We start from the raw sequence: 21,844 nt of genomic DNA on the forward strand, positions 1-21,844 counted from the left end.
TATTTATTTTAACCAGGTACAATAGCTATTAAATAGTTAATAACTATTTAATAGCTACCTAGTTAAAATAATTACAAAATTACCTGTAAAATAAATCCTAACCTAAGTTACAATTAAACCTAACACTACACTATCAATAAATAAATTAAATAAACTACCTACAATTATCTACAATTAAATAAACTAAACTAAGTTACAAAAAATAAAAAAAGATTACAAGAATTTTAAACTAATTACACCTACTCTAAGCCCCCTAAAAAAATAACAAAGCCCCCCAAAATAAAAAAATGCCCTACGCTATTCTAAAATAAAAATTGTAAAGCTCTTTTACCTTACCAGCCCTTAAAAGGGCCTTTGGCAGCGCATGCCCCAAAGAATTCTGCTCTTTTGCCTGTAAAAAAAAACATACAATACCCCCCCAACATTACAACCCACCACCCACATACCCCTAATCTAACCCAAACCCCCCTTAAATAAACCTAACACTAAGCCCCTGAAGATCTCCCTACCTTGTCTTCACCACGCCGGGTATCACCGATCCGTCCAGAAGAGGGTCCGAAGTCTTCATCCTATCTGGCAAGAAGAGCTCCTCCAGAGGGTCCAAAGTCTTTATCCTATCCGGGCAGAAGAGGACATCTGGACCGGCAGACATCTTCATCCAGGCGGCATCTTCTATCTTCTTCCATCCGGCGCGGAGCGGGACCATCTTCCAGCAGCCGACGCGGAGCCATCCTTCTTCACCGACGGACTAACGACGAATGAAGGTTCCTTTAAGGGACATCATCCAAGATGGCGTCCCTCAAATTCCGATTGGCTGATAGGATTCTATCAGCCAATCGGAATTAAGGTAGGAAAAATCTGATTGGCTGATTGAATCAGCTAATCAGATTAAAATTCAATCCGATTGGCTGATCCAATCAGCCAATCAGATTGAGCTCGCATTCTATTGGCTGATCGGAACAACCAATAGAATGCAAGCTCAATCTGATTGGCTGATTGGATCAGCCAATCGGATTGAACTTTAATCTGATTGGCTGATTCAATCAGCCAATCAGATTTTTCCTACCTTAATTCCGATTGGCTAATCCTATCAGCCAATCAGAATTCGAGGGACGCCATTTTGGATGACGCCCCTTAAAGGAACCTTCATTCGTTATTAGTCCGTCGGTCAAGAAGGATGGCTCCGCGACGGCTGCTTGTAGATGGTCCCGCTCCACGCCGGATGGAAGAAGATAGAAGATGCCGTCTGGATGAAGATGTCTGCCGGTCTGGATGTCCTCTTCTGCCCAGATGGGATGAAGACTTTGGACCCTCTGGAGGAGCTCTTCTTGCCAGATAGGATGAAGACTTCGGACCCTCTTCTGGACGGATCGGTGATACCCGGCGTGGTGAAGACAAGGTAGGGAGATCTTCAGGGGCTTAGTGTTAGGTTTATTTAAGGGGGGTTTGGGTTAGATTAGGGGTATGTGGGTGGTGGGTTGTAATGTTGGGGGGGGGGATTGTATGTTTTTTTTTACAGGCAAAAGAGCAGAATTCTTTGGGGCATGCCCTGCAAAAGGCCCTTTTAAGGGCTGGTAAGGTAAAAGAGCTTTACAATTTTTATTTTAGAATAGGGTAGGGCATTTTTTTATTTTGGGGGGCTTTGTTATTTTTTTAAGGGGCTTAGAGTAGGTGTAATTAGTTTAAAATTCTTGTATTCTTTTTTTATTTTAGTTTATTTAATTGTAGATAATTGTAGGTAGTTTATTTAATGTATTTATTGATAGTGTAGTGTTAGGTTTAATTGTAACTTAGGTTAGGATTTATTTTACAGGTAATTTTGTAATTATTTTAACGAGGTAGCTATTAAATAGTTATTAACTATTTAATAGCTATTGTACCTGGTTAAAATAAATACAAAGTTGCCTGTAAAATAAATATTAATCCTAAAATAGCTACAATATAATTATTATTTATATTGTAGCTATATTAGGGTTTATTTTACAGGTAAGTATTTATTTTTAAATAGGAATAATTTAGTTAATAAGATTTATTTTATTTTGTTAGATTTAAATTATATTTAATTTAGGGGGGTGTTAGGGTTAGGGTTAGACTTAGCTTTAGGGGTTAATACATTTATTAGAGTAGCGGCGAGGTCCGGTCGGCAGATTAGGGGTTAATACTTGAAGTTAGGTGTCAGCGATGTTAGGGAGGGCAGATTAGGGGTTAATAATATTTATTATAGGGTTTTTGAGGTGGGAGTGAGGTGCATTGGGGTTAATAACTTTATTATAGTAGCGGTGAGGTCCGGTCAGCAGATTAGGGGTTAATAATTGTAGGTAGGTGGCGGCGACGTTGGGGGCGGCAGATTAGGGGTTAATAAATATTATGTAGGGGTCGGCGGTGTTAGGGGCAGCAGATTAGGGGTACATAGGGATAACGTAGGTTGCGGCGGTGTACGTAGCGGCAGATTAGGGGTTAAAAATAATATGCAGGGGTCAGCAATAGTGGGGGCGGCAGATTAGGGGTTAATAAGTGTAAGGTTAGGGCTGTTTAGACTCGTAGTTCATGTTAGGGTGTTAGGTGCAGACTTAGGAAGTGTTTCCCATAGGAAACAATGGGGCTGCGTTAGGAGCTGAACGCTGTTTTTTTGCAGGTGTTAAGTTTTTTTTCAGCTCAAACTGCCCCATTGTTTCCTATGGGGGAATCGTGCACGAGCACGTTTTTGAAGCTGGCCGCGTCCGTAAGCACCGCTGGTATTTGGAGTTGAAGTGGCGGTAAATTATGCTCTACGCTCCCTTTTTGGAGCCTAACGCAGCCCTTCAGAAAACTCTAAATACCAGCGGTATTTAAAAGGTGCGGGGGAAAAAATACACGCGTAGCTAACGCACCCCTTTGGCCGCAGAACTCTAAATCTAGCTGATTATTTTCTCATGTTTTTGTTTTAGTGCAAAATTCCTCTTCAGGTTTTCCGGGAACCTTCTGAGTCTACTAGACTAATACTCCAATCAACATCTCCAAGATTTGACTTGACTCCAAGCAAGTTTTCTTCTATACCAAGCTTTAGAAAGTTCTTCAATCAAGATTGTTTTTCTTCTGTTTTCCTGTTTTTCTCCATCCTGATGTTTCTGGGAATTTTGTGTTACTTTTCTGACAATATTCTTAATGGTTTTCCTTCAAAGATCAAAGAGGAAGATTTGACAGTTTCTGGTCATTTTATGAATTGCTGGACTCTTCTCATTGGTCATTTTTGTCCATTATATTTCAAGCCTTGTTTTCATTGGTTTATATGTTTTATTCATTCTTGTCTTTATTGTTTGTTTAAATTTAATGTCTGTTAAAATGCTGTCTGCAGTAAAGTGAAAAGATATATAGCAAAATACTCGCCTCTGTCTCTTTAATAAAATCTAGATTATTCCTTCACAAAGCTAGGATAATCGGAATTAGACAAGTCACAGTACTTAATGTACAGAAACTCAGGGGGGTGATATACTATAGTCTGTTAGTAAAGTTCCACAGACTTTACAGATAACCTGCTGCAAAAATGGTATGCTCAATTCAGTTAAATAATCTAATGTTTGCAGTACTGACCTAGGTAGATATTGTGTTTAATCCAATGAAAGAGGTTTATATATTGCCACTTTTGAGCCAATCAGAAAAGCAATTACTTGCAGCACTATGTTCAGAATTTTACCTATGTGTTTAATCATGTTAATGGCTTTTTTACCTATTTGTAAGATTTGTTCTTATGATATCCTTAAATTCTCATAGTATTTGTCCTAAAGTTTCTACGTACAGGGCTTTTGTACAAAAATCCTTTTGCAAGATGTGTGAGTACGGTGTAACTAAAAACAAACAAAAAAACACACTTTGTTTTCTTCTGCACTCTTCACTTTTGATTGTATCTCTGTCTGTTTGTGAGTATGTGTGTGTGTGTTTGTCAGTGTCGTTGCGGGTCTGTGAGTATCTGTGTGCGTTAGAGAGTGTGAGTGTGTAGTGTTTGTATGTATGTAATGCTTGATTGGGTATGTGTGTTTATAAGAGTGTGTAAATATGAGTGAGTGTGTAGTATGTGTCTATGTGTCTGTGTGTTTGTATATTTGTGTGTGTGTATATATATATATATATAACGTATGTATGTGTGTGTATATATATATACAGTATATATATATATATATATATATATATATAATGTGTGTGCGCATGTATATACAATAATTGTTAGTCGTGAAAATTATTAGTGCCCCCCCAGTTTTGACTGTGGTATCTTATGTGCCCCCCCCCCTATATATTGTTCCTAGAGTCACCACTGCACAAATGCTAAACATTCTCCAGTACTTTGGGCAAGTTATTTTCTGAGAGTCATGGAGGTGAAGGGTCTAATTATATAACCTTTATTTGAAAGAACTTTTAGACAATATGATAATGCTACCTAGGTATTATTTACTAGATGCACAGTGGGTATTGCAAATAATCACCCCCCTTGAAAATAATCACATTTTGTTGCTTTGCAGCCTGCAATAAGACGGACACAGTTTTTGTTTATCCAGTTGTAATTACTCAGTGCAACTTATAACACCCAAGTGAAAGATATAACACCAACATGTCAGGCAAAAATAAAGACAATTCAAAAACAGAATCACTGAGTTGCAAAAAGGATCACCCCCTTGTGTCAGTATTTATTTGAACCACCTTTTGCTTTAATTACAGCCTTTAGTCTGTTGGGATATGTCTCTACTAACTTTGCACATCTACAGGCCCATTTATCAAGCTCCGTATGGAGCTTGAAGGGCCGTGTTTCTGGCGAGTCTTCAGACTCGCCAGAAACACAAGTTATGAAGCATCGGTCTAAAGACCGCTGCTCCATAACCCTGTCCGCCTGCTCTGAGCAGGCGGACAGAAATCGCCGGAAATCAACCCGATCGAATACGATCGGGTTGATTGACACCTCCCTGCTGGTGGCCGATTGGCCGCGAGTCAGCAGGGGGCGGCGTTGCACCAGCAGCTCTTGTGAGCTGCTGGTGCAATGTTAAATGCGGAGAGCGTATTGCTCTCCGCATTTAGCGAGGTCTTGCGGACCTGATCCGCAGTGTCGGATCAGGTCCGCAAGCCCTTTGATAAATGGGCCCCCTAGACTGTGCAATATTTGCCCACTCTTCTTTTGCAGAACTACTCCAGTTTCGTTACATTTGATGGTGACCGTTTGTGGACTGCAGTCTTCAGGTCATGCCACAGATATTCAATGGGGTTTAAATCTGGGCTCTGACTAGGCCATGCATGGACAATCACCTTTTTCTCCTTCAACCACTGTGTGGTCATTTTTGCTGTGTGCTTTGGGTCATTGACATGCTGGAAGGAAAACCTTCTTCCCATTGACCACTTCCTGGCAGAGGGCAGCAGATTTTCCTCAAGAATGTAATGCTATTTTGCCCCATCCATTATTCCTTCTACCCTGACAAGTTCTCCAGTGCCTGCTGCAGAGAAACACCCCCACAACAGGATATTACCACCTCCATGCTTTACTGTAGGTATGGTGTTATTTGGATGGTGAGCTGTATGATATTTCCTCCAGACATATTGTTTGGTGTTGAGGCCAAATAATTAAATTTTAGACTCATCTGACAATTACGCCTTTTTCCATGTGGCCTCAGAATCTCCTAGGTGTGTTATGGCAAAACTCAGTCGTGACTGCATGTGGCCTGTCTTGAGGAGTGGCGTTTTTCTTGCAACCCTACCCTACAAGCCACATTTGTAGAGAATTTGTGATATTGTTGTCACATGCACACAATGACCTCTCTTTGTCAGAAAATTCCAGCAACTGCTTCAGAGTTGCTGTGGGCCTCTTGGTAGCCTCTCTGACCAGTTTCCTCCTGGCTCTTTCACCCAGTTTGAAGCAACGTCCTGATCCAGAGAGTGTCTGTGTTGTACCAAATACCTTCCACTTCTTAATAATAGACTTCACTGTGCTTCTAGGCATTGGTTGTAAGGTTAGACTTGGGAAAGGTAATAAACAAGTAACCTATTTATGTACTACTCAGCCTCACACCAAACCTGTGGCTCTATAGATGTAGTTAGAACCAAGTTTTTGCTCATAGATCTGAGGGTGACTGAGGCAGTCAATTGGTTAATGCTAACAGAAACAACCAGAGTAAATTGGAATAAGTGTCTCTTTAAATAGAGTTAAAAGTTAGAGAATAGAATAGCTAATGCACCTGTTATTCCTGACTTGTGAATTTGGCAAGTTTTGCAACAGCAATTAACTTTATACAAGAGATGATTACAGCGTTGAGTTTTGACTTAAGAATCTATGGCCTAGATTTGGAGTTTGGCGTTAGCCGTGAAAACCAGCGTTAGAGGCTCCTAACGCTGGTTTTAGGCTACCTCCGGTATTTGGAGTCACTCAAAAAAGGGTCTAACGCTCACTTTTCAGCCGCGACTTTTCCATACCGCAGATCCCCTTACGTCAATTGCGTATCCTATCTTTTCAATGGGATCTTTCTAACTCCGGTATTTAGAGTCGTGTCTGAAGTGAGCGTTAGACATCTAACGACAAAACTCCAGCCGCAGGAAAAAAGTCAGTAGTTAAGAGCTTTCTGGGCTAACGCCGGTTCATAAAGATCTTAACTACTGTACTCTAAAGTACACTAACACCCATAAACTACCTATGTACCCCTAAACCGAGGTCCCCCAACATCGCCGCCACTCGATTAAATTTTTTTAACCCCTAATCTGCCGACCGCCACCTACGTTATCCTTATGTACCCCTAATCTGCTGCCCCTAACACCGCCGACCCCTGTATTATATTTATTAACCCCTAACCTGCCCCCCACAACGTCGCCGCCAGCTACCTACACCTATTAACCCCTAATCTGCCGACCGCAAAGCGCCGCCACCTACGTTATACTTATGTACCCCTAATCTGCTGCCCCTAACACCGCCGACCCCTGTATTATATTTAATAACCCCTAACCTGCCCCCCACAATGTCGCCGCCAGCTACCTACACCTATTAACCCCTAATCTGCCGACCGCAAAGCGCCGCCACTTACGTTATACTTATGTACCCCTAATCTGCTGCCCCTAACACCGCCGACCCCTGTATTATATTTATTAACCCCTAACCTGCCCCCCACAACGTCGCCGCCAGCTACCTACACCTATTTACCCCTATAATACCGCTATTATTATAAAGTTATTAACCCCTAATCCGCCTCACTAACCCTATAATAAATAGTATTAACCCCTAATCTGCCCTCCCTAACATCGCCGACACCTAACTTCAAACATTAACCCCTAATCTGCCGACTGGAGCTCACCGCTATTCTAATAAATGTATTAACCCCTAAAGCTAAGTCTAACCCTAACACTAACACCCCCCTAAATTAAATATAATTTAAATCCAACGAAATAAATTAACTCTTATTAAATAAATTATTCCTATTTAAAGCTAAATACTTACCTGTAAAATAAAACCTAATATAGCTACAATATAAATTATAATTATATTATAGCTATTTTAGGATTTATATTTATTTTACAGGTAACTTTGTATTTATTTTAACCAGGTACGATAGCTATTAAATAGTTAAGAACTATTTAATAGCTAAAATAGTTAAAATAATTACAAAATTACCTGTAAAATAAATCCTAACCTAAGTTACAATTAAACCTAACACTACACTATCAATAAATTAATTAAATAAACTACCTACAATTACCTACAATTAACCTAACACTATACTATCAATAAATTAATTAAATATAATTCCTACAAATAAATACAATTAAATAAACTAGCTAAAGTACAAAAAATAAAAAAGAACTAAGTTACAAAAACTAAAAAAATATTTACAAACATAATAAAAATATTACAACAATTTTAAACTAATTACACCTACCCTAAGCCCCCTAATAAAATAACAAAGCCCCCCAAAATAAAAAATGCCCTACCCTATTCTAAATTACTAAAGTTCAAAGCTCTTTTACCTTACCAGCCCTGAACAGGGCCCTTTGCGGGGCATGCCCCAAGAAGTTCAGCTCTTTTTCCTGTAAAAAAAAACATACAATACCCAAGCCCCCCAACATTACAACCCACCACCCACATACCCCTAATCTAACCCAAACCCCCCTTAAATAAACCTAACACTAAGCCCCTGAAGATCTTCCTACCTTGTCTTCACCTCACCGGGTTCACCGATCTGTCCAGAAGAGCTCCTCCGATGTCCTGATCCAAGCCCAAGCGGGGGGCTGAAGAGGTCCATGATCCGGCTGAAGTCTTCATCCAAGCGGGGCAGAAGAGGTCTTCCATCCGATTGAAGTCTTCATCCAAGCGGCATCCATCCGGAGCGGAGCGGCAGCATCCTGAAGACCTCCGACACGGAACATCCATCCTGGCCGACGACTGAACGACGAATGACGGTTCCTTTAAATGACGTCATCCAAGATGGCGTCCCTCAAATTCCGATTGGCTGATAGGCTTCTATCAGCCAATCGGAATTAAGGTAGGAAAAATCTGATTGGCTGATTGAATCAGCCAATCAGATTGAGCTCGCATTCTATTGGCTGATCGGAACAGCCAATAGAATGCGAGCTCAATCTGATTGGCTGATTGGATCAGCCAATCGGATTGAACTTGATTCTGATTGGCTGATTCCATCAGCCAATCAGAATATTCCTACCTTAATTCCGATTGGCTGATAGAATCCTATCAGCCAATCGGAATTCGAGGGACGCCATCTTGGATGACGTCATTTAAAGGAACCGTCATTCGTCGTTCAGCCGTCGGCCAGGATGGATGTTCCGCGTCGGAGGTCTTCAGGATGCTGCCGCTTCGCTCCGGATGGATGCCGCTTGGATGAAGACTTCAATCGGATGGAAGACCTCTTCTGCCCCGCTTGGATGAAGACTTCAGCCGGATCATGGACCTCTTCAGCCCCCCGCTTGGGCTTGGATCAGGACATCGGAGGAGCTCTTCTGGACAGATCGGTGAACCCGGTGAGGTGAAGACAAGGTAGGAAGATCTTCAGGGGCTTAGTGTTAGGTTTATTTAAGGGGGGTTTGGGTTAGATTAGGGGTATGTGGGTGGTGGGTTGTAATGTTGGGGGGCTTGGGTATTGTATGTTTTTTTTTACAGGCAAAAGAGCTGAACTTCTTGGGGCATGCCCCGCAAAGGGCCCTGTTCAGGGCTGGTAAGGTAAAAGAGCTTTGAACTTTAGTAATTTAGAATAGGGTAGGGCATTTTTTTATTTTGGGGGGCTTTGTTATTTTATTAGGGGGCTTAGAGTAGGTGTAATTAGTTTAAAATTGTTGTAATATTTTTCTTATGTTTGTAAATATTTTTTTATTTTTTGTAACTTAGTTCTTTTTTATTTTTTGTACTTTAGCTAGTTTATTTAATTGTATTTATTTGTAGGAATTATATTTAATTAATTTATTGATAGTGTAGTGTTAGGTTAATTGTAGGTAATTGTAGGTAGTTTATTTAATTAATTTATTGATAGTGTAGTATTAGGTTTAATTGTAACTTAGGTTAGGATTTATTTTACAGGTAATTTTGTAATTATTTTAACTATTTTAGCTCTTAAATAGTTCTTAACTATTTAATAGCTATTGTACCTGGTTAAAATAAATACAAAGTTACCTGTAAAATAAATATAAATCCTAAAATAGCTATAATATAATTATAATTTATATTGTAGCTATATTAGGATTTATTTTACAGGTAAGTATTTAGCTTTAAATAGGAATAATTTATTTAATAAGAGTTAATTAATTTCGTTAGATTTAAATTATATTTAACTTAGGGGGGTGTTAGTGTTAGGGTTAGACTTAGCTTTAGGGGTTAATACATTTATTAGAATAGCGGTGAGCTCCAGTCGGCAGATTAGGGGTTAATGTTTGAAGTTAGGTGTCGGCGATGTTAGGGAGGGCAGATTAGGGGTTAATACTATTTATTATAGGGTTAGTGAGGCGGATTAGGGGTTAATAACTTTATAATAATAGCGGTGCGGTCCGGTCGGCAGATTAGGGGTTAATAAGTGTAGGCAGGTGGAGGCGACGTTGTGGGGGGCAGATTAGGGGTTAATAAATATAATATAGGGGACGGCGATGTTAGGGCAGCAGATTAGGGGTACATAGGGATAATGTAAGTAGCTGCGGTTTACGGAGCGGCAGATTTGGGGTTAATAATAATATGCAGGGGTCAGCGATAGCGGGGGCGGCAGAATAGGGGTTAATAAGTGTAAGGTTAGGGTGTTTAGACTCGGGGTACATGTTAGAGTGTTAGGTGCAGACGTAGGAAGTGTTTCCCCATAGGAAACAATGGGGCTGCGTTAGGAGCTGAACGCAGCTTTTTTGCAGGTGTTAGGTTTTTTTTCAGCTCAAACAGCCCCATTGTTTTCTATGGGAGAATCGTGCACGAGCACGTTTTTGAGGCTGGCCGCTTGCGTAAGCAACTCTGGTATCGAAAGTTGAAGCTGTGTTAAATATGCTCTACGCTCCTTTTTTGGAGCCTAACGCAGCCTTTATGTGGACTCTCAATACCAGAGTTATTTTTATGGTGCGGCCAGAAAAAAGCCGGGCTTAGCTACGCGGGTCTTTACCGACAAAACTCCAAATCTAGGCCTATCTGTATAATGATACTTTGTTATGCGATATTAAAACAAGCAAGAGATGTCTTTCAGAGGTTCTATGCAGGTAAACAGAGCATATGAATATCAGACCCAAGGCAGTTCATATAAACAAGTATAGTTGCGGTGTAATAATTGCTGAGTTAATTAGGGTATATGTATCAGTAACATGGAAGAAGACCCTTTGATAGTATACAGTGTATGCAAGTCTTTGTAATAAAATTACTGAGCGGGTGATACCGTCACAGTTTTATCGTGTTTCAGAGGCGAAGCAGCGTGTGCTGAATTCAGTGAAAACGGAGTCTCACGCTGAGTTCTGTGAGAGCAGCGTGTGCTGTGTGACATCATCAGATGCGGCTTGTTGCTCCACATGAATCTGAGCTTAGAAAGGAAAGAGAACGAGCAGAACAAAGGTTATGAGGTAAAGGTTGTGGACACAAACCACTGTAGAGAAGAGTTGGATCCTTGAATATGAAGTAGTCTTCCAGACTTGTGTGAAAAGGTTCTAGAGAATAATTTCTTGAGAACAGGCTAAGAGGTGTTGGTCCTTGGGAGGTAGAGTAACCTATAAAAGCAAAATACTTAGCAGTGAGCAGGAATAGGAGGAGCTTTATATAGGGAACAGAGGATCAGGTCTTAAAGGAATATCCCAATACCTGACATTGATAAAGCCTTTGATATTTTCTTGTATCCATCTCCTGACTTGTGTCGACAACTTTATCCCAGAGATCTTTTGACAGTGCATTGCCATCCATAGTTGATTGTTTGCTTCAGTTGCACTACCAGTGACTGAGATGCTCCAGGAAAGCTCTTTTCATGCTGAACTAATTAATATGCCCACAGCTGATCACAGTTGAAGGTCAAATGGCTTTGTTCTTGCCGTTGCGAAGGTGATTAGATACACCTGATTGAGTTTACAAGTAATTTTAGGAGGGGGTGATCCTTTTTCCAACTCAGTGATTCTGTTATTGAATTGTGTTTATTTTTGCCTGACATGTTGGTTTTATATCTTTAACTTGGATGTTATAAGTTGCATTGAGTAATTACAACTGGATAAACAAAATCAGTGTCTGTCTTTATTTCAGGCTGCAAAGCAATAAAATATGACTATTTTCAAGGGGTGGTGATCCTTTTTTCAATACTCACTGTAACGGGCAAATATTCTAGACTATTGAAACCAGATAGTTGTGTTTTTCTACCTCTCTTCTTGCTCTGAAACATAAACAGTACTGTATTTTACAGCAACTAAACATTCCTTCATATTTCTGCTGTCTCAGAACCAGAAATGCACCCTGCTGACTTCTCAAGGCTAACTCTGGTTCAAATGTGTCCTTAATTGGGTTTCTCAGATAACAACTTCAAAATAATGCACTCTATACTAATTTTATAATTGGAATCCTCTATATACTTTTTGCACTAAAGATGATATATATTTTTTTTATTTATTTTGGCAGATTGCCATCTGCAAGTCACAGCTCGCAACATCCTATATAATAATAATCACAGAGTCCCAAGAGCTAGAATCACCTTTCAGGATTTTGAGACGTCTTCAGGGATTTAGAAGTGTAAGTATCGATTAACTTTATTGATGCAGTATGTGTTTGTGTACACATTTTATCACTGTTTATATCAGTCCTGTGAAGGCTGAATACATTTAGTAGGATTGTTATAATTGCAAAAGGAAAATGAAACAACCATTTTATTACTTTAATATATTCCAAAGTTGCTTTTATATGTTTCAACTATTTATTATTAGGCTTAAAGCGTTTAGTCAAAATTAAACTTTCGTGATTCAGATAGAGCATGCAATTTTCTAATTTACTCCTATTATAATTTTTTTTGTTCTCTTGGTATCTTTATTTGAAAAAGCAAGAATGTAAGCTTAGGAGCCGGACCATTTTTGGTTCAGCACCAGGGTAGCGCTTGCTGATTGAAAGTTAAATTTTGACTAGACTATTTCTTTAAAATTTCACATAATAGAATATTTATAATATTGTATTTGACAACCTTTTGCAAGAGAGTGCAACTGGCAAAAAGTGTCTTCACCATTGTTTTCATTTATTATAGAATGTAGTTAAGTGTAATTGTTTGTTTTTTTCTTTCATTTTACCATCATTGCATTAATCTTTTCCTTTTTTCTCTGTGTTTCCAGTGAGCGACTTCCTTCTAAAACATTTAAATGTCTAATCGTATATTCAAACAAAATGAATTCTCATCAATGTATCATAGATACATGCCCCCACCCTCACAAGATATCATAGATCTGATATTATCGTATATGGAAAAAAAGGTATGTGGGACTGTGGGAGAGGTGGGTATGAGATTAGAAGGTCTATATACATCTAGCTGTTGCTTGGTTACTATTCAACTTATATGTAATCAACACAGGGGCGTATTAAGGCATAGAAGTGATCAAGTGTATAGAATTGAGCGTTGGCGCTAACTGTTATCCTAAATGCCTGGTTAAAAGATAAACTACTCCTCCTCAGTAGTTTAAAAAAGTGTAGGTGCTATAATTAAAAAAGGGGGTAACTGGCGTTAATGGTTAAATTAGCTAGGATAACACTACCAAAATTGTGACTATTATATCAATAGACGGCTATCCGTTAGAGTAAAAAAATAGAAATGTGGAAAAATGAACATGTGATATGGATATCTTAATATTATCCTTCTGTTACCTGAAAGAGAAAATATTTTGTGTCTCAATTCTTAATTGGATATAGTGACAGCGTATTTTAGTAAACAGAAAATGTGATAGAGGTTTTTACCTATTTGACATCGTCAATACTAATGTGAGTTTAATACAAAAAATATTAAAATAGTGACGTGTATACGTTAGATGTGGTGGACAATTAAGGTCTATATGTATAGATAATAAATGACAGAATGTGTAGCAAAAATAAATCTCTGTGACAGTTACTGCATAAAATATTTAATCCTTAAAAAAAAATCAATAAAACAACAATCGATATAATTAAAACATTAGGGACGTCTCCCTTGCAATCAGTGGTATCTGTCGACAAGAAGTTTGCTCAGCAGCAGTTAACTGGGCATATTTGGTGGTATATACTACAGTGTTACTGCATACGTGAAAGTCACAATTGTGCAAATCGTAAGGTACCTTACAGTTGGAGATGTTTTGGAGGCTGACAGACCGGGCGTGTGTTGATTCTGCCCTTGCACCGGGTCCCAGTATGGTGGTGTATTTCGCGGCTTAAAGACAAAACAGCTCGCTGATGTGGTGATTGGTGGTTTGGGTCACACACCCCTTTTCTGATAGGTTGAATGTCTGGCGTTCCGTAAAAATATATCGGCCAATATATTAATTGATGAATTCTTCCTTTTACTGCAATGATGCTTGTTGAACTTAAGTCAGACAATTTGTGCCTGCTGTAGCCGTGTTTAGAGATGGTTGTAGTGGTAAACGTGAATACTCGCTATTTGCTGATCAGATCCCTGGTCCTTGCAGCGGCTTTATCTCCTAAATCAAAAAATTAGAGAGTCCACAGGAGGGGCTGGATCGCAGCTTTTGCGTGTATTTCAATCTTTGATGGGTTCCAAATAAAAACAAGCTTTCTGGAGTAAATTCTACGCGTTTCACCCTGAGAGGGCTTTATCAAGCACCTGCTGCAGTGTATTTAATTGCTTCACACTTGTAGCACTAGTTATAATTTAAATAGATATTCATTAGATATGTGCATTTAGATTTAGACATTTGAACACATGCAAAAAAAAAGCAGTAATTATGTTTAATTACTTTTTTGTATTCTTCCGTTAAACTATTTAAATACGAAACAAATAATAGGGTAGCAGGACATTCAGTTTTCACTGGAAAGTTAAAAAGAAATATACTATTTGTTTGTGCTGCGTTTATGCTGATTTGTGCTGCAAAAACTATAGGCCTAGATTTGGAGTTTGGCGGTAGCCGTGAAAACCAGCGTTAGAGGCTCCTAACGCTGGTTTTAGGCTACCGCCGGTATTTGGACTCACTCAAAAAAAGGGTCTAACGCTCACTTTTCAGCCGCGAATTTTCCATACCGCAGATCCCCTTACGTCATTTGCGTATCCTATCTTTTCAATGGGATCTTTCTAACTCCGGTATTTAGAGTTGTGGCTGAAGTGAGCGTTAGAAATCTAACACCCATAAACTACCTATGTACCCCTAAACCGAGGTCCCCCCTCATCGCCGCCACTCGATTAATTTTTTTTAACCCCTAATCTGCCGACCGCCACCTACGTTATACTTATGTACCCCTAATCTGCTGCCCCTAACACCGCCGACCCCTGTATTATATTTATTAACCCCTAACCTGCCCCCCACAACGTCGCCGCCAGCTACCTACAATAATTAACCCCTAATCTGCCGACCGCAAAGCGCCGCCACCTACATTATAGCTATGTACCCCTAATCTGCTGCCCCTAACACCGCCGACCCCTATATTATATTTATTAACCCCTAATCTGCCGGCCTCAACGTCGCCTCCACCTGCCTACACTTATTAACCCCTAATCTGCCGAGCGGACCGCATCGCTATTATTATAAAGTTATTAACCCCTAATCCGCCTCACTAACCCTATAATAAATAGTATTAACCCCTAATCTGCCCTCCCTAACATCGCCGACACCTAACTTCCATTATTAACCCCTAATCTGCCGACCGGAGCTCACCGCTATTCTAATAAATGTATTAACCCCTAAAGCTAAGTCTAACCCTAACACTAACACCCCCCTAAGTTAAATATAATTTAAATCTAACGAAATTAATTAACTCTTCTTAAATAAATTATTCCTATTTAAAGCTAAATACTTACCTGTAAAATAAATCCTAATATAGCTACAATATAAATTATTATTATATTATAGCTATTTTAGGATTAATATTTATTTTACAGGTAACTTTGTATTTATTTTAACCAGGTACAATAGCTATTAAATAGTTAAGAACTATTTAAGAGCTAAAATAGTTAAAATAATTACAAAATTACCTGTAAAATAAATCCTAACCTAAGTTACAATTAAACCTAACACTACACTATAAATAAATAAATTAAATACAATTCCTACAAATAACTACAATGAAATAAACTAACTAAAGTACAAAAAATAAAAAAGAACTAAGTTACAAAAAATAAAAAAATATTTACAAACATAAGAAAAATATTACAACAATTTTAAACTAATCACACCTACTCTAAGCCCCCTAATAAAATAACAAAGCCCCCCAAAATAAAAAAATGCCCTACCCTATTCTAAATTACTAAAGTTCAAAGCTCTTTTACCTTACCAGCCCTGAACAGGGCCCTTTGCGGGGCATGCCCCAAGAAGTTCAGCTCTTTTGCCTGTAAAAAAAACATACAACACCCCCCCTCCAACATTACAACCCACCACCCACATACCCCTAATCTAACAAAAAAAAAAACCTTAAATAAACCTAACACTAAGCCCCTGAAGATCTTCCTACCTTATCTTCACCATACCAGGTTCACCGATCGATCAAGAAGAGCTCCTCCGATGTCCTGATCCAAGCCCAAGGGGGGGGGGGCTGAAGAGGTCCATGATCCGGCTGAAGTCATCATCCAAGCGGGAGCTGAAGAGGTCCATGATCCGGATGAAGTCTTCTATCAACGGCATCTTCTATCTTCTTTCTTCGGGAGCCATCATCTTCCATGGATGGAATCAGCCAATCAGAATCAAGTTCAATCCGATTGGCTGATTCAATCAGCCAATCAGATTGAGCTTGCATTCTATTGGCTGTTCCGATCAGCCAATAGAATGCGAGCTCAATCTGATTGGCTGATTGGATCAGCCAATCGGATTGAACTTGGGGGTTAATAAGTGTAGGGGTTAATAAGTGTAATAGGGGTTAATAAGTGTAAGTTTAGGGGTGTTTAGACTCGGGGTACATGTTAAGGTGTTAGGTGCAGACGTAGGAAGTGTTTCCCCATAGCAAGCAATGGGGCTGCGTTAGGAGCTGAACGCAGCTTTTTTGCAGGTGTTAGGTTTTTTTTCAGCTCAAACAGCCCCATTGTTTCCTATGGGGGAATCGTGCACGAGCACGTTTTTGAGGCTGGCCGCGTCCGTAAGCAACTCTGGTATCGAGAGTTGAAGTTGCGTTAAATTTGCTCTACGCTCCTTTTTTGGAGCCTAACGCAGCCATTCTGTGGACTCTCAATACCAGAGTTATTTTAAAGGTGCGGCCAGAAAAAAGCCAGCGTTAGATACGCGGGTCCTTACCGACAAAACTCTAAATCTAGCCAATAGTTTGTGCCGGTTTGATTTCAGAGACATTGCGCATTATTTTTTTATGAAACCCCACCCACTTTGCACCCCATGTTTGTTTTTTGTTTGGTTTCGGAGATATTGTGCATTATATTTGCTGAAAATATGCCCATTTTGCACCCCATGGTATTAAATTTTAAAAACAAATATTGTATACCATTTGCTTGTGCTGCGTTTGTGCTGATATTTGCTGAAACCCCACCCACTTTGCAACCCATGTTATTAAATTTAAAAAAATATATATCATTTGTTTGTGCTGCATTTTCTCCACAGTCATTGTCTAGTGACTGCCTCTGATTTGGCCTCAACAGAAATGGAAACCCAGTTTACGTCATGGCAGTGCCTATAGCTTTATGAACACTAAAACTTTACACTTATTTTTCAATATTTTAACAACTAATATAACATTTTAAAATGCATCTAAATATTATTTTGAGGTTAATTTTTGCTTTATATATTTTTATCTAACATTCAATTAGGCCTAGATCACAAAAATATTAACAATATTGTGCACAAACACAGCACATTATTGTGCACAAACAGAGTTAAAGTAATGGTAAACTCTCTCTCCTTTATAAAAACAGATCCGGAATGTTAGTGATATGTTAGATGAAGTTTAATTAATCAGTTGTAATGAAGTTGCTCTATAACTTACTTTTTAATATACAGTAGATATGAAATGTAAATAGCCTGCACTTACCCTGGACTCCACTGCCCACTTCAAAAGTATTTTTTTTTCTGTGAACTAAAGGTTTGAATTGTTGTCCAATTATCACTTTAGCTACAACAAAATGCCTTAAGGTGAGAGCATGGATTGGAGAGAAGTTCAAACAATTAGCTCACAGAAAAAAAAATACTTCTGAAGTGGGTGTCTGGAGTCTAGGGTATTTTAAATTATAAATTAAAAAGTAAGTTATAGAGTATCTTCATTATAACTTATGGATTAAACTCCACCTAAAATAAAACGAACATTCTGGATTTGCTTTTATAGGGGAAAGTTAACCATCACTTTAAATCCATAGTGCTTTAATTTTTCTGCTCCTATTACAAGTTCAAAGTAATTTCCTAGGACGTGCTAACATCTGTATGTCAGCACTAATTCGCTAAATCCCTCACATAATAGGGGTGACCTGAGGCTATTGCTCAAGTGTTAAAAGGACAGTCTAGTAAAAAAAAAATTTCATGATTCAGATAGGGCATGCCATTTTAAGCAACTTTCCAATTTACTTTTATCATCAGTTTTGCTTTGTTCTCTTGGAATTCTTAGTTGAAAGCTAAATCTAGGTACAGTAGGCTCATATGCTAATTTCTTAGCCCTTGAAGGCCGCCTCTTATCTGAATGCATTTTTTTTAAATCGCAACTAGAGGGCATTAGTTCAAGTGTGCCATATATAGAACATTGTGCTCATGCACGTGGACTTACCTAGGAGTGAGCACTGATTGGTTAAAATGCAAGTCTGTCAAAAGAACTGAGGCAGTCTGCAGAGGCTTAGGTACAAGGTAATCACACAGGTAAAAAGGTATATTAATATAACCGTGCTGGTTATGCAAAACTGGGGAATGAGTAATATAGGGATTATCTTTCTTTTTAAACAATATAAATTCTTGTGTAGACTGTCCCTTTAAGCCAAATGCTTGAAGGAGTTTAAATAAATGGTATTAAAGGACTATTAAATACACTAGATTTGCATAATCAACAATAGCTTGATAACAAGACAATCCAATTGCACTTAGTCTGAAGTAGTCTGAGTAGTAAAAACAATTTCTGACAAGTTTCAGTTATGTCTATTTCCATCAGCCAATCACAAATGCATATATGTATATTCTGTGAATTGTTGCACATACTCAGAAGAAGCTGGTGACTCAAAAAGTATAAATATAAACTGTATAAATATAAAAATACTGTGCACATTTTCACCAAGATTACAAGTTGTACGCTAAACCCGGTGCGTAAATAAAGCAAATAAATTAGCAGTATCGCACTCTCCACAGCGCTGCCATTACAAGTTTCACAAAAACCTTCTTTTGTTATGCGATATGTGCGTTAAGCCCCATACCGCACAAAAGCCAAGGCATGAATTGACGTGCTTGTGCACATTTTCCCCCATAGACAACAATGGAGAGAAAGTGTTAGAAAAAAACTAACACCTGTGATCGTGGAATGGCGATCGCTATAACGCAATCCCCATTGATGTCTATGGGGAAAAGAAAGTTATGTGAAAACCTAACATTGACATCACTGACACTAAATAAAACTATTAACCACCGCCCCTGTATCACTGACAACTAAATAAACCTAAATAAACCTATTAACCCCTAAACCATCGGCCCCCACATCGCAACTACTTTAAGCCTATTAAATCCTAAACCACCGACCCACACTAAATTAAACTATTAACCCCTAAACCTAACACCTGCTAACTTTAAATTAAACTTACAATGTAACTACATTAAAATAAATAAAAACTTACCTGTGAAATAAAAAAAAACTAAGACTAAACTATAAATTAACCTAACATTACTATTTAAAAAAAGAAATAAAATTAACTAAACATAAAAAAACTAAATTACAATATTAAAAAATCCTAACACTATGAAAAGATAAAAAAAAACTAACATTACAAAAAAACACTAAAATTAGGAAAAATAAAAACACTAAGATTACAAAAAATAATAAACTAAATTATCCTAAATAATAAAAATTAAACCTAATCTAATACCCCTATAAAAACAAAAAAAACACCCCAAAGTAAAAACACCCCTAAGCTAACAATAAACTACCAATAGCTCTTAAAAGGGCCTTTTGTAGGGCATTGCCCTGAAGCAGTCAGCACTTTTACCTAAAAAGTCCCCCCTAACTCCCTGCCAACCAACCCCCAAAATAAAAAACCTAAGTCTAAAAAACCTAAGCTACCATTGCCCTTAAAGGAGCATTTGTATTGGAATTGCCCTTAAAAGGGCAATCAGCTCTTTTGTGCCCATAAAAAAACAAAATGTAATTAAAAATGTTTTTTTTAAAAAAACCTAACAATAACCCCAGAAAATGTACTCACCGTTCCTGAAGTCCAGAAGTCCAGACAGAGCAAAGTTTTCATCCAGGCAGCGAAGATCTTCTTCCAGGGCGGCACCATCCAATATCTTCTTCCCGGAGGTGCGGAGCAGTCTTCAGCTATGCTTGGATCCGGAGAGCTGGTCCTCATCTGGAGTGCTGGTCCTCTTTAGTGGCGGTGGTCTTCAGGGACATGGATCCTCTTCATGCAATCGTCTGCCGCACACACTTGCAAGGTACGCCTTTTATATTGGGGTACCATTGCATTCCTATGTTTATAATATTCAAATCAGCCAATAGGATGAGAGCTGCTTACATCCTATTGGCTGTTCAAATCAATATTGGCTGGTGAGGACAAGCGCTCCGAATCCACGCATCACGAAGACCGCTCTGAACCTCTGGGAACAAGATTAAAGATGATGCCGCCTTGAAGAAGGGGTTAATAGGTTTATTATAGTATTTGCAATGCTGGGGGATGGCGGTTTAGGGGTTAATAGTGTAGTTTATGGTTGTTATTGTACTTTGTAACATTTTTGTTATGAATTTTGTGAAAATACTAGTCTCTGATTACGGAATGGATCATGGCGGTATAAACTGTAACGCAATGAAAATTCCACACTCAAGTCATTGCGGAATGGAGAATTGCATAAGGCTAAAATGCTAGCGGTATAGCTGTAATATGGGAGACCTGCATATGCTGTGCGCAGTGGCCAATTTTCAGCGGTATAGCTGTACTGTAACACTTGTAATCTTGCTGTTTGTTAATGGAAGTAAATTGGAAAGTTGTTTAAAATTGCTGCTCTATCTGAAACATGAAAGTTTAATTTTGACTTGACTGTCTCTAAACACATGGTAATATCTCAGCAATAGTGCAATAATAAAATGCTCGAACACATAAGAGCATTTTCTTTTTGCACTGTTATAGCGCTTTAGTGCAGTATAAAACATTACACTAATAACTAGGGTAATACACCCAATAGGGGGCGCTATAAGATATAATATGTACTATAATATATATATATATATATATATATATATATATGTGTGTGTGTGTACAGGTAGCCCTCAGTTTACGCCGGGGTTAGGTTCCAGAAGGAATGGTTGTAAATCGAAACCGTTGTAAATTGAAACCCAGTTTATAATGTAAGTCAATGGGAAGTGAGGGAGTTAGGTTCCAGGCCCCTCTCAAAATTGTCATGAGTAACACCAAAACATTATTTTTAGAGCTTTGAAATAAAGACTTTAAATGCTAAACAGCATTATAACCTAATAAAATAATCACACAACACAAAATATATAATTAAATTAAGTTAAATGAACAAAAACATTTGCTAAACAACATTATAAACCTAATATAATAATCACACAACACAGACTTTACTTGTATTTTTCTGCAAACAGTTCTTTCTATGCATTTCAATCTGGACTGATTTATAGACAGGAAGATCTTGTTCCTTTGAAAACTGCTCGATAGCTCAGGTCTAGTTACACAAATTAATTTCAGCTTGCTTGGCTTGCATATCTTTGCTGCAACACAAGCGGACAGCTCCACCTACTGGCTATTTTAATCAATGCACTGCTTCTCAATGCTTTTCAATAGCAGTCACATGACTGAAAAAAAGGTTGTTATTCTGAAACGGCTTAAATTGAACCGTTGTAAACCGAGGGCCACCTGTATATTTCACAGTGTAATATAATATAGTATAGCTGTAATAGTATTAGGTAAGCATATAACTATATAGATATATACACGCAACCATGTATGAAAATCCACAGACCCCTGAATAAATCACCAAATACAGGGTATTACAACATTACAATATAAATGTACTTCTATATACCAAAGTCCCAAATCAAGAACGGAAAACGGACTCAGATGATGGAAAGTCCAGATGCCTGATGAAACGG

The 21,844-nt window shown here is 38.4% G+C and overlaps 1 protein-coding gene across 3 annotated transcripts in view; it reads left to right on the forward strand.

The window, feature by feature from the left end:
• Positions 1-21,844, forward strand: part of LOC128645666 (putative methyltransferase DDB_G0268948) — a 201,569-nt gene that overhangs the window by 75,734 nt on the left and 103,991 nt on the right. For all 3 annotated transcript variants that reach the window (XM_053698817.1, XM_053698815.1, XM_053698818.1), the window contains exons 2-3: positions 12,062-12,172; positions 12,760-12,897. In XM_053698817.1, the coding sequence (XP_053554792.1) occupies positions 12,787-12,897 (111 nt within the window). In that variant the 5' untranslated portion in view covers positions 12,062-12,172; positions 12,760-12,786. The remainder of the gene's footprint in view (positions 1-12,061; positions 12,173-12,759; positions 12,898-21,844) is intronic.

The sequence above is a fragment of the Bombina bombina genome, chromosome 1, assembly GCF_027579735.1.
Source record: "Bombina bombina isolate aBomBom1 chromosome 1, aBomBom1.pri, whole genome shotgun sequence".
In the NCBI taxonomy this organism is placed as follows: Eukaryota; Metazoa; Chordata; class Amphibia; order Anura; family Bombinatoridae; genus Bombina; species Bombina bombina.